This window comes from Phocoena phocoena, chromosome 10 (assembly GCF_963924675.1).
Source record: "Phocoena phocoena chromosome 10, mPhoPho1.1, whole genome shotgun sequence".
In the NCBI taxonomy this organism is placed as follows: Eukaryota; Metazoa; Chordata; class Mammalia; order Artiodactyla; family Phocoenidae; genus Phocoena; species Phocoena phocoena.
In genome coordinates, this window is record NC_089228.1 from 49255447 (window position 1) to 49268318 (window position 12872).

A 12872-nucleotide genomic window follows, 5' to 3' on the forward strand; every position below is an offset into this window, starting at 1 on the left:
CTGAATAAGTGCGTTTGGCTAGACACAATCCTCCAGGTCCTGGGGCCCATGGTGGGAGGAGTAGTAAATGATAGCCAACCGAGAAAAGGCTGGGAGATACTAGGACAGGACCTCAGGGGAGAAGCAGCGGGTTGGGAGGGTGTGTGTTGGGGACTCTGAGACAGAACAACAGAGTGCAGAGGGTGTTCAGGCTACATTCTCAAGATGTCTTTGAGGCAACCCAGATCTTTTGAGTTTGTGAAAATAAAACTGTAGGCAAGGAGGAGATTGTATTGAAATATCCTTGAGTCTAGTCAGCAACGTATAGAAGCAAAGTTTTTTGTTTTTTATTCGATTCTGCCACATTTAGCATTGATATCTTCATGTCGTCTCTGTTGGCTTATTTTCCTGTGGGTAAAATATGACATTTAAAGATATTTTTGTTTGTATATATCTTTGTTTAGATTACTTAACTCCACCAATTTGTTTAACTGAAAGGGGGCATGTACTCTGCATTTGGCCACTCTTTTTTTACTGTTTTGTTTTTTTCTCTGCCAGGTATTCAGTACACAATTCAGGCATTAGTTTCTCGGTTAAAAAAGTAAGTTCTTGATTTATAGGGGATGGTTATGTATTGTGAAAGAAGAAAGGATTTTTTTATAGTTGCCCGTGGAGACAAGGTTATGGTGTTTCAGTCAGCCCTGTGAGACAGTAAGTTGGATCTTCTGTTCTGTTTATCAGCAAGGTGAGACGGTAGCCGACGTCAGGACACTGCCCAATGCCACAACCGTGGACAACATTCGCTCCATTTTTGGAAATGCTGTTAGCCGGTACGTTGATAATTTATATTTTTAAAAATTTGCGTTCTGTCACATTATTTTGGAATCTGTTAACACCTGCCTTAAGAGTTTGCTTTAACCAAATATGCAGGCTTGTTTTCATGCTTCAGGCTTAGTGTCATGTTTCAGATTATTTCATGGAATCAACCCTTCTTGGGTGCATGACATCTCCTAGATGCTCTGGCTGTGAATCAGTGTGTTCTCTCCAGGTCTCTGTCTTCAAAATATCTCCAGTATAGGAGAATTCTGTCATCTTCCAGTGCTCCCTCTTGTCCTTGTATTTTCATTATCATCACTTTAGGATTGCATTTATTATCATTCAACATTTATTAATTGCCTCCCATATTCCAGTCTTTGTGTCAGAAGTTAAGGATATAAAGACAAATAAAATGTTTCTGCCCTTAAACAAACTTGCCTGTCTGGGGGCAAGCAGTTTTGTGTCACCAAATCTTGTCACGGAAAGCCTAAGCAGGAAAATTGCTTGTATTATTATAGATTTTCCTCGACACTCCCTTCTGTGGGTGAAAACCACTGTTTCCATCACAGATCCATAGCTAAATCTCAGGACTTTGCAAAGCCCAAAGTGCCTGTGTCATAATCTGAGGGGAAAAATACTAAGAACCTTCTATATGCCAGGTGTGCACCAGATGCTGGGGGTACACAGATGAACTAGATAGCCCCTGACTTCACTTTTTCCAATAATCTTAAAAGCAGGAGCAGTAGTCCTAGAACTCTGTTTTCTACTTTGAAGGACAAATTACTCTTGGAATAAAACCACGTTCCTAGCTAGGGAACAGTCAATTTGCTTTTAACTACCCTTTTCTTACTAATTAAGTATTAAGGAATTGTTTTTTCAGCTGTGCTCCCAGAGCAAAAAGAGAGCTGTGTTGTACAGTGAAACTTTTAAGAGCTCATTGACCAAATTTTAAGACTCAGAATTAGTTGTTATGAAATTCCTAGGGACTGTAAGAGAGCAGCAGTTCCCAAAATATGTTTCCAGAACACCAGCCTCTTTTTTGGGGAAGAGAGGATTTGATGGAAGAAAGGCGAGCTGTGCCCTCTACTCAGATCGGGAGCACACACCACTGCCTGCAAAGCATCCTCCATCCATCCAGCAAGTGCTTAATGAGCAAGTGCTCCTTGCTGGGTGCTGTGCTGTGTGGTAGAGCTATTCAGTAGGGAATAAAGCAGAAAGGATTCTTGCCCTCAGAGGACTCATATTCTAGTTGGAAAGACACAGGAAATAATTATTCCATTCATTAGTGACTGTGCTATATGCCTCAAAGGAAAAGTATAAGGTGGGGGGATCTCCTGTGGTTGGGGAGAGGGATTGTCATAGAAGGCTCTTTGAGGAAGTGGTCCCCGAGTTACAGGGGATAAGGAGGAATTAATTAGCTAGCAGTGGGAGCTTTCCAGGCAGAGGGACCAGCACTTGCGAGGCCCTCAGGCAGAAATGAGTGTGGCTTGTGGGAGAACCTCCTTTCACCTATTAGCCTCCCCTCCCCATAAACACACTCTGGGGAGCACCACACAGGAGCCCCGTCATGGTGCCCATCAGCAGAGTGAGGGATTCAGCAGAGATGAGTTCTTTGGAATCTCATCTTTGGGACTTAGTTACTAAGATACATAAAAGTTTCGGCAAAATAAGGTCTCAGAGCCTGGACTTGCTGTGTCCTAGCAGTGATGGTGATGCTTGGCGCATAACATATTATATGTGCTTGAAAACACTAGCTAGGTGGGTAGGTGGGTGGATGGGTGGACAGACAGATGAATGGGCGGGCCCCGGAGATCTCAGTGAACCAAGTCACAGGGGTCTACATTTGGCAGTCAGTTTATGGGAAGGAGCCCTGCTTTTTCCAACTCTGATTCTTTAGAAAGTTTGAATTTTCCATTTTTTTTCCAAAGCCTCAAAATTTCTCTTATTCCAATCAGAGAATTGATAGAAGTTGGGTGTGAGGATAAAACCCTCGCCTTCAAAATGAATGGCTACATATCCAATGCAAACTACTCGGTGAAGAAGTGCATCTTCTTACTCTTCATCAATCGTAAGTGAGAAAGAGCCACGTGGGGAAATCTATCCACAGGGAACCTTAGGGGGCCATGGAAAAATTCCTCATGGACAGGTTTGATTACACCCAGGAAAACCTCATGCCGAAATGTGGTTTAATTTCTGCCCTTAGTCTGCTCAGCCCTCTCACATGTGCTCATTGTTGGCTGACAGTTGGGGAGTCTGGTTCTTGCCTGTGAGAGGGCGCCCAGGAGACGGCATCCCAGGCTCCTGGGAGCCAGTTCAGCCTGCTCGCCTGCTGGCCTCAGAGCCTTTACCAGCAGGCCCTGGGCAGATCTTTGTTCTCTCCTTATATCAAGGCCCACCATTGGAAATTGCACAGCAGGATACAGGGAGGGGGTATCTCAGGTGCAGGCAGTATTTGTTTTTTTTTAATTGAACTATAGTTGATTGGGAGTTCCCTGGCGGTCTAGTGGTTAGGACTCAGCGCTTTCACTGCCATGGCCTGGGTTCAGTCCCTGGTTGGGGAACTAAGATCCTGCAAGCTGCGTGTAGCTGCCCCCGCAAAAAAGAAGTAGTATGGTTGGTTTACAGTATTGTATTAGTTTTAGGTACACAGCAAAGTGAATCAGTTACACGTCTATATATATATTTTCAGATTCTTTTTTGTTATAGGTTATTACAAGATACTGAATATAGTTCCCTGTGCTATACAGTAAATCCTTGTTGTTTGTTTTATATATAGTGGTGTGTATTGGTTAATCCCATGCTCCTATTCTTCTCCCCACTTTCCCCATTGGTAACCATAAGTGTGTTTTCTGTCTGTGAGTCTTTCTGTTTTGTAAATAAGTGCATCTGTATTTTTTAGATTCCACATGTAAGTGATATCATATAATATTTGTCTTTCTCTGACTTCACTTAGTATGGTAATTTCTAGGTCCATCTGTGTTGCTGCGAATGGCAGTATTTCATTCTTTTTTATGATTGAGTAATATTGTGTATATACATATATACACCGCATTTTCTTTTTCTTTTAAAAGTATTTATTTATTTGGCTGTGCTGGGTCTTAGTTGCAGCATGTGGGATCTAGTTCCCTGACCAGGGATTGAACCTGGGCTCCCTGCATTGGGAGTGCAGAGTCTTAGCCACTGGACCACCAGGGAAGTCCCTAAACCACATTTTCTTAATTCACTCATCTGTTGATGGACATTTAGGTTGCTTCCATGTCTTTGCTGTTATAAATAGCGCTGCTGTGAATGTTGGGGTGCATATACCTTTTTGAGTTAGAGTTTTCTTCTTTTCCGGATATATGCCCAGGAGTGGGATTGTTGGATCATATGGTAATTCTATTTTTAGTTTTTTAAGGAACCTCCATACTGTTCTCCATAGTGGCTGTATCAATTTACATTCTCACCAACAGTGTAGGAGGGTTCCCTTTTCGCCACACCCTCTCCAGCATTTGTTATTTGTAGACTTTTTAGAGGTTAGTTCAGACTCTTATGTGTGTCATTCACTTATCTACACACTGGACAGGCTCCCTCAGGTGGCAGGGACAAAGAACACTCCTTAGGCATATCTCAAGTTCAGAAATCTCAGCTGAGGGGCTCCAGCTGTCCTTTTGTCAGATTACACAGTACAGCAGCATTATTGAGGCAGCCGTGGGTGATGTAGTGAGCACTCAGAATAATAGTCTCCTCATTGCTAAGATCACGGCCGGTCTTCTCATTGGAAATAAAAAGATGTGGCATATCCTTGGCGCCACCAACGCAGGACATCAGGTCATCAGCAGGTCATCGGTCTGAGGAGAAAAGAGAGCTGTGTTGTATGAAGATCTTCCTCTGATTTTAGTCTTTTTTTTGAAAGCAGCTCCTTTTTAAAAAAAATTTATTCTATCTTTGGCTGCATTGGGCCTTTGTTGTTGCACACGGGTTTTCTCTAGTTGCGGCATGCGGGCTTCTCATTGTGGTGGCTTCTCTTGTGGAGCACGGACTCTAGGCGCATGGGCTTCAGTTGTTGTAGCACGTGGGCTCAGTTATTTGTGGCGCACGGGCTCTAGAGCACAGGCTCAGTAGTTTTGGAGCACTGGCTTAGTTGCTCCATGGCATATGGGATCTTCCGGGACCAGGGCTCGAATGCGTGTCCCTTGGTGGTGCAGTGGTTAAGAATCCACCTGCCAATGCCCTGATTTTAGTCTTATCTCTCCTGATTTTAGTCTTATCTCTCCCAGCTTTTATTGTTTTCCACCCCCTCAAGCCTGCCTCATTTCCTAAATTACCTCCAACGTGCATTCAGATATTTCTACCACCTGAAATGCCTGGAAAACACACTCTTAACCTTAAGTACTCCTTTTGGCTCCCCCACTGTTGGAGGTCCCTGAGCAGAGGTAGCCACTCCCTCCCCTGTGGTCCTTACCGCTGGGAGCTGGAATTAGGTTTATTTACCAGAGTTTGTTTCCCAACTTGTGGCACGTGTGGTAGGTCCCCACTATGTATTTGCAGAATGAAATTCTGAGCAAGGGCACGTGGTCCACCTGGACTGGCGGGGGAAGGGAATGGGGAGGCAGAATTGACTGCCCTGTCGTATTCCTGCTACTCGGGTGAGAGGAGAGCCCCAATCCCACAGTGAGATGCTGAGGAGTAATAATGGTAAAGGGGGCTGATGTGGATGTCACCCCAGAGGTGTTCTTCCTGAGCTGATGTCATGGCATTGTATAGGTGTGCACCTGTCACCTTACCCCTTGGGACAGATTTGAGCTAATTACTTTTATTTTCTAGATCGTCTGGTAGAGTCAACTTCCTTAAGAAAAGCCATAGAAACGGTGTATGCAGCATATTTGCCCAAAAACACACACCCGTTCCTGTACCTCAGGTAATGCAGCTCTGAACTCCTTACCCAAGACTCACAAGGAAGAGTAATTCTGTCCAGCGGTCCTCTTTGAAAGAGATGGACTTGCTAATTAGCCTGGTCAGAGTGAATCCCATACCCCACTGGCACAGGGTGTTCTTTCCCTTTTCACAGGTAAAGGGCACAGTTTTCCTTTATTCACTCCTGCAGAATCCCACTGAGAGGCTCCCTTGTGCCAGGCAGACAAAGGTGAATAAGGTCTTGCCCCTGCACCAGGAGGAACCTGCCCGAACCTGGCAGAGAAACCCTTCCTTCTCCAGGGTCTGTCCAGTGCCCTCTACTTACAGAGATCCACACTACAACACTCCATTATCAGAGCCAGCAGTGAATGGTGAATTTGGCCTGAGGCAATAAGTTGATAGCTGGCACAGCCTTTAAACTGACTTTTGTATTACATTTTAATGTTAGAAAGTTCTCTCACATATACTGTTTTGCTCTCCATGTAATACTGAGCACTAAATAGGGACAGGTTCCTGGTTACAGAGGGGAGAACCAGTCCAGAGAAGTTAAGTGCCTTGGCCCTGGGTTATGTAATGAGAAATTCCACTAGTTCTGGAGAGGTGATAATAACAGCTGACGTATGATAAACATGCCATGTACATGCAAAGTGCTTTACACGGGTTTAATCCCCACCATGTGTTATGTCCAGTTCACAAGTGAGGAAACAGGCACAGAAAGATGCTGTAACTTACCCACAGCCACTCAGCTCTCAAGTAGCAGAGTCAGCATTTGAACCCAGGTCACTCAGACTTGACCTTGAAGTCTTAACCGCTGTGTCATTCGGCCTCAAGTCTTCCACCCACCACATACACCATGAGTGAACTGCCCGCCCCCATTCTTCACCATGTGAGGTAACTGTTCTCTTTTTTCCTGCCAGTTTAGAAATCAGCCCCCAGAATGTGGATGTCAACGTGCACCCCACGAAGCACGAAGTTCACTTCCTGCACGAGGACAGCATCCTGGAGCGGGTGCAGCAGCACATTGAGAGCAGGCTCCTGGGCTCCAACGCCTCCAGGACCTATTTCACCCAGGTGGGGGCGCTTCACCCAGCTCTTTCTCTGGTGCTTTTGCCACCTTAAATGTGCCCTGTCACACGAGAGCCCAGGTTTTTGACGGTTGCTTTAGTACTTTCCTTCAGCAGCATTTCCTTCTTTGAACCCAGCTGTGAAGGTTTTGTGGCGTTATTCCTGGGCCTGGAGTCAAGCCCTGAGTTCTTCTCTCTGCCTCCTTCTGACCTTAGACTGCCTTCCTAGGAAAATGAGCTGTCTGAAACAGAGTAGGGCGCCGCTCCGCTGCGTTCTCCGCTGGAGACATTCAGAGGAGGCTGATTCCGCATACCTAGGGCAGAGTGCAGGGGCCAGGCTCTGGAGAGGCAGGGGAAGGGCGGGGCCTCTCGTGTCAGACCTGGGTTACTGCCGTGTGACTAACCTTCCCTGGCCTCCATGTCCCCCTCAGTAAAGGTGGAAGTGGTCACCCCCACTTTCAAGGAAGTTTACAAGTGGTTGGTGAACAGCAGATGGAAAATGTCCAGCCGTTCATCTTATTACAATTATCCAGGTTCTAAGTGCTTTGATTATAAACTGCTCCCCCTCTCTGGGGCCTTAGTTTTCCCATCTGTAAAATAGTGGGTTGGTAATATGATCTCTAGTGTCCTGTCCCAGTTCTGAGATGACATCATGTCTGGGCAGTCCTGTACTGTATTCATAGTGAGGATGGGTTCTGATGGGTTCATCAGAAGCACAGCAGACACCAAAACTACAGAAATGGAAACATTTTCCCTGTTAAATTACACTGGGTCCTGCAAGCAGAGAGCGGGCTTCTGTGAGCCCTGCTTCTCAGAAAACTTTCAGAGTGACCAAGCAGATGAGTGCTTCCCATAAGAGTATTCACGGTTACCACCTGGAAAGAACCTAGGTGGGAGACCAGCAGTGAAATGAACGCACTTGGGGCAGCCCTGGGGCCCGCACGCCTAGAGGTTGCTGGAGCTGAGGGTGGGGTGTGTGTGAGCCGTTGGAACAGGAGCTGCACAGGGGGGGCTCCATAACTGGCAGGTGGTTTTCATCCGTTGTTGTTGCTCAGCACCCTTTACTGCTCCCTCCCCAAATATGTGCTGAGGCTCCCCCATGGGCAAGGTGCTGCTGGGTACGGTCTCCTCGAGTCCCCATCCCACGAGAGAGAAAAACAGAGACTTGGGAGGAGGGAGGAGGGGGCTCCTGTCCTGGGCTTGGGCCTCAGAGATGTGAAAGAAGGGATGTGGAGCCTGGGCCCCCAAGGCTGAGAAGGAATTAGGTGGGCAGAAGTGGAGGAGGAGTGCACAGGGCGTTTCTGGCCGAGGAAAGGATGAGGATAACAGGCCTCGGGAAGGGGTGGGGGGCGGTGCAAGAGAACAGGTGTTAAGGATCTGGATGCTCAGCTGCTGAGTCAGTGTTCTCTATGCTGGCTGCCAGTAGAATCACCTGGGAACCGTTTAGCTAATACCTGGGCCCTCCCCAAACCAATAAATCAGTCTCAGGGGGTGGGGACTGGGCATCAGTAGTGTTTAAAAGCTTTGCTGGGTGCTGGCATGTGCAGCCGGGGTTAAGCAACGCGGAGTCTGCGTGTTGAAGGCCTACGCTCACCGCAGAATTCAGGCCAGATCGAGAGGTTTTTATCAGCAAGTTAAGGAGTTTAGACCTTGACTTGATGGGAATTGACGGGATCTGGTTTGCATTTTATGAAGAGCTCTGTGGCTGTGGCCTGGAGAGTGGATGGAAATCCACAGCGACTTGGGACAAGTGGGGAGGGGGTCTGAGCAGAGGACGTGGCTCCATTCACTAATAGTTAAAAATCTGGAATTGCCAGCATCTGGACATGGGTTGGCTGGCGGGGAGTTGGGGGAGAGACCCAGAGGAAGAGGTTCACCAGAGATCCAGGAGGAGTCTGTCGCTCCACTGGGAAAAGAACCTCTCAGTTTCCCTCTTTGTCTCATCTTGCATGAGGCAGATTCATTTAGTTAGATTACATTTTATTTCCCAAAAGAACTCTGCATGGTCCTGAACCAGTGTGTCTTTAGAAGGAAGGTGGGTTTCTGGATCAGAGGGCCTCCCTCTGTTGGTGCATTGCTCTGCGTGGAGGGCTCCAAACTCAGATTGTCCCTGCTCCTGTGGGGTCATCAGAACACCTTCTTGCCCTGCCAACAGCAGGTTGCCCTGGCTCCTGACCTTCTGGCTGTGGGTCACCTTCGTCCTGCTCCCCAACTTGTGCCTTGCACTCTACTCCAGGGGCCAGGAGAGCAAGAGCCCTGGTTTGCTGTGAGGCCATTTGGTATGGAAATCGGGAACCCTGGCGGCTTTTGCAGTTTGTTCCTACTCTGTCATATTGGACAAGGTATTTCACTTTTCAGGACTTTAAAATTACTGAGTAGTTATGTTACTTTCTGCCTCCCGAAATCCACCTGTGGAAATTGCACAGGCAGATGAAGTAAGTGCATCGCAAGGCCTTTTTAAACTGTGCCAGGAGACTTTTTCGTTTTTGAGCAGAGTTGCTACTGTAACTTTTAATTATTATTTAACTCTATTACTGAGTCTTTCTAAACACACAGAAAAGCAGGTAATACAGCAAATCTCCATGTACCTATCACCCAGTTTCAACAAACCATCAACACCTGGCCATCTTGTTTTCTCTCTCCCTCTCCCACTTGAGGGTGGGGGATGGGGAGGAGTGTTTTTTAATTAATTCTTAATTTTTATTATTTATTTATTTATGTATTTGGCTGCGTTGGGTCTTAGTTGTGACACCCAGGATCTTCATTGCAGTACTCGGGCTTCTCTCTAGTTGTGGCATGTGGGTTTTCTCTCTCTAGTTGAAGTGCACGGGCTCAGTAGTTGTGGAGCGTGGGCTTAGTTGCCCATGGCATGTGGGATCTTAGTTCCCCGAGTGGGGATCAAACCCGAGTCCCCTGCATTGGAAGGCGGATTTTTTTTTTACCACCGGACCACTGGGGAAGTCCCTGGGAAGGAGTATTTTAAAGCAGATTCCAGGCACTTATTTTTCCCTTAGTACTGTATTATGCATCTAAAAACATTTTTTTTCCTTATACAATCACAATGTCCTTTTACACCTAATATAATTAATAGTAATAATACCATTTCACATCCAGTCTGTGTTCAAATACCCTAACTGCTCAAAAAAAGATCTTTTTATAAAAGTAGCTTTGTTCCGGAATTCCCTGGCGCTTCAGTGGTTAGGACTCGGTGCTTTCACTGCCATGGGCCCAGGTTCAATCCCTGGTCACAGAACTAAGATCCTGCAAGCCATGTGGCATGGCCAAAAAAAAAAAATAGCTTTGTTCAAATCTGTATCCAGTCAAGTTCCACTCATTATATTTGGTTATGTCTCTTTGAAACTAGAAAGATCACCCTACCTTTTTTGGTTATAGTTCTTATTAGCTTATTTTGAAGGTGTCCTGTAGAAAAATGCACATTTTGGGTTAGCCGATTGCTTCTTCTTAGTGTCCTTTAATTTGTTTCAATCCTCCATATTTCCTATAAACTGAAAATTAGATCTAGAGGTATGATTATATTCAGATTAAAAAAATGTTTGCAAGAATTTGTGATAGATGATGCCATGTACTTTTAAAAAAATATTTATTATGGCTGCACTGAGTCTTCGTTGCTGCACATGGGCTTTCTCTAGTTGCAGTGAGCGGGGGCTACTCTGTTGCAGCGCGCAGCCTTCTCATTGTGGTGGCTTCTCTTGTTGTGGAGCACGGCTTCTAGGTGCGCAGGCTCAGTAGTTGTGGCATGCAGGCTCAGTAGTTGTGGCACACAGGCTCAGTAGTTGTGGCATGTGGGCTCAGTTGTGGCTTGTGGGCTCTAGAGCACAGGCTCAGTCGTTGTGGTGCACGGGCTTAGTTGCTCCGTGGCATGTGGGATCTTCCCGGACTAGGGCTCGAACCTGTGTCCTCTGCATTGGCAGGCAGATTCTTAACCACTGCGCCACCAGGGAAGCCCCTGCCATGTACTTTCTATCGAATCCCAGCAGGAGGCGCGTGATGGCTTGTCCTATCATCCTGGGTTAGGATTTCTCAGCAGGCTTAGCTGGTGACAGCCTGATTCCTTCACCATGAAGTTCACTATTAGTGATTAGCTTAAAGGTTTCACCATTCATTGATGACCATTGCCTGCATCAGTTATTTCATTAGGATTGCAAGATTATGATTTTCTGATTTTATCATCTCTTCTTTATTAATAAGCTATAATTTTCTGTACAGAATAATTTTCATTCATTTGTTAGAGCTAACAGGTTATCCTGAAATACAGTTCATACCAGAAAGTAAGGATAAATGCTGAGTTCTATGCCTTTGATGATCAATTTGCAGGGAAATGGGTTGGTGTCCTAGCAATGTCCAGTAACATTTAATGACTTTTTTCTGTCTCTCCCTCTCTCCCTCCCTCTTTCGCTTCTCCATTTTTCTCTCTTTCTCTTTTAGTATTTTGTCATAGTTGTTAACAAGCATCATAATTCAATCAGTTGTAGTCAAATTATTCCATCTTTGGCCAGCAGAAGCCCCTTCAGGCTGGGGCTCTTGTCCTTTTGACCCAATTCCATTAGATTTTGATAGTTTCCTTGTGTCTGGTGAGACAGGATGTTTGTAGGCTCACTCTGTACTTTCCCAGCCCATGCCCTGGAATTGGCCACTTTTCCAAGGAACTCTGGTTTATTTTAGTGGGGAATGGCATTTAGACACTATAATCTGGGATTGGGGGACCTCATTGCTACCGGGTGGTCATTGCTTTCAGGCCTTTCCAGTGGACAGACCTAGGAAATATGTATATTTAAAAATAGTCAGTAGGAAGGTAGTTGCCAGAGCTAGAGGGGAGGGGAGAATGGGGAGTTACTGTTTAATGGGTAGAGAGTTTCCGTTTGGGAGGGTGGATGTTGGTGATGGTTGCATAACAGTGTGAATGTACTTAATGCCACAGGACTGTACACTTGAAAATGGTTAAATGATAAATTTTATGTTATGTATACTTTACCACAATAAAAAAAAATCTCTTATGGCAGCAAAAAAATAAAAAGTAGACAAAAATATGAGAGTTTTACACTAGTATTTTTATATCAAACCAGTTTTTATTTTATTTTTTAAGGGTTTTTTTTTGATAAATTTATTTTATTTATTTTATTTTTGACTGCATTGGGTCTTCATCACTGCGTGCGGGCTTTCTCTAGTTGCGGTGAGCAGGGGCTATTCTTTGTTGCGGTGCGCAGGCTTCTCATTGCGGTGGCTTCTCTTGTGGAGCATGGGCTCTAGGCACGCGGACTTCAGTAGTTGTGGCACGTGGGCTCAATACTTGTGGCTAATGGGCTCTAGAGCACAGGCTCAGTAGTTGCAGTGCATGGGCTTAGTTGCTCCATTGCTTGTGGGATCTTCCCGGACCAGGACTCAAACCCGTGTCCCCTGCATTGGCAGGTGGATTCTTAACCACTCCGTCACCAGGAAAGCCCTCAAACCAGTTTTTAAATTATAAGGATTTAGCTGAATTTTATATTTGTGTATTTTTAATTTCATACTTCAAATTTTGGTCAGAATTGCTTCTATAATAATTCTGTAATGATATACCTGGTTCTAGCTTTTAGTCCATTTTGGGACCTGTGCTTCTGTCCTTCATACACTGACTCTTCCCACTGTCGTCTTTTTTGACACAGACTTTACTACCAGGTCTTACTGGCCCCTCTGGGGAAGTGGTTAAATCCACAACAGGTGTGACTCTCTCATCTACTGCTGGAAGTGGCGACAAGGTGTATGCCCACCAGATGGTCCGCACAGATTGCCGGGAACAGAAACTCGATGCCTTCGTGCAGCCTGTGAGCAAGGCCCTATCCAGTCAGCCCCAGGCTGTTGTCCTAGAGGACAGGACAGCTGCTTCTAGTAGCGGGGCCAGGCAGCAGGATGAGGAAATGCTTGAACTCTCAGCTCCTGCTGAAGTGGCTGCCAAGAATCAGGGCTTGGAGGAGGATGCAGCAAAGAGGACTGCAGACTTGTCAGAGAAGAGAGGGCCCTCTTCCAGCCCTGAGAACCCCAGGTATGGCCTTGCGGGAAAGCACAGCTTGCCTCCTTCGTTATTATCATTATTATTTTAACTATTTTTAAAAATTTCTT

The 12872-nt window shown here is 45.7% G+C and overlaps 1 protein-coding gene and 1 non-coding gene across 8 annotated transcripts in view; one reads left to right on the forward strand and one right to left on the reverse strand.

The window, feature by feature from the left end:
- Positions 1-12872, forward strand: part of MLH1 (mutL homolog 1) — a 51188-nt gene that overhangs the window by 12287 nt on the left and 26029 nt on the right. For all 7 annotated transcript variants that reach the window (XM_065886031.1, XM_065886026.1, XM_065886025.1 and 4 more), the window contains 6 exons: positions 538-580; positions 721-809; positions 2751-2863; positions 5602-5695; positions 6609-6762; positions 12419-12795. In XM_065886031.1, the coding sequence (XP_065742103.1) occupies positions 2797-2863; positions 5602-5695; positions 6609-6762; positions 12419-12795 (692 nt within the window). In that variant the 5' untranslated portion in view covers positions 538-580; positions 721-809; positions 2751-2796. The remainder of the gene's footprint in view (positions 1-537; positions 581-720; positions 810-2750; positions 2864-5601; positions 5696-6608; positions 6763-12418; positions 12796-12872) is intronic.
- Positions 3918-3990, reverse strand: TRNAG-CCC (transfer RNA glycine (anticodon CCC)). Its single transcript has one exon. It is a non-coding gene; the product is annotated as a tRNA-Gly (tRNA).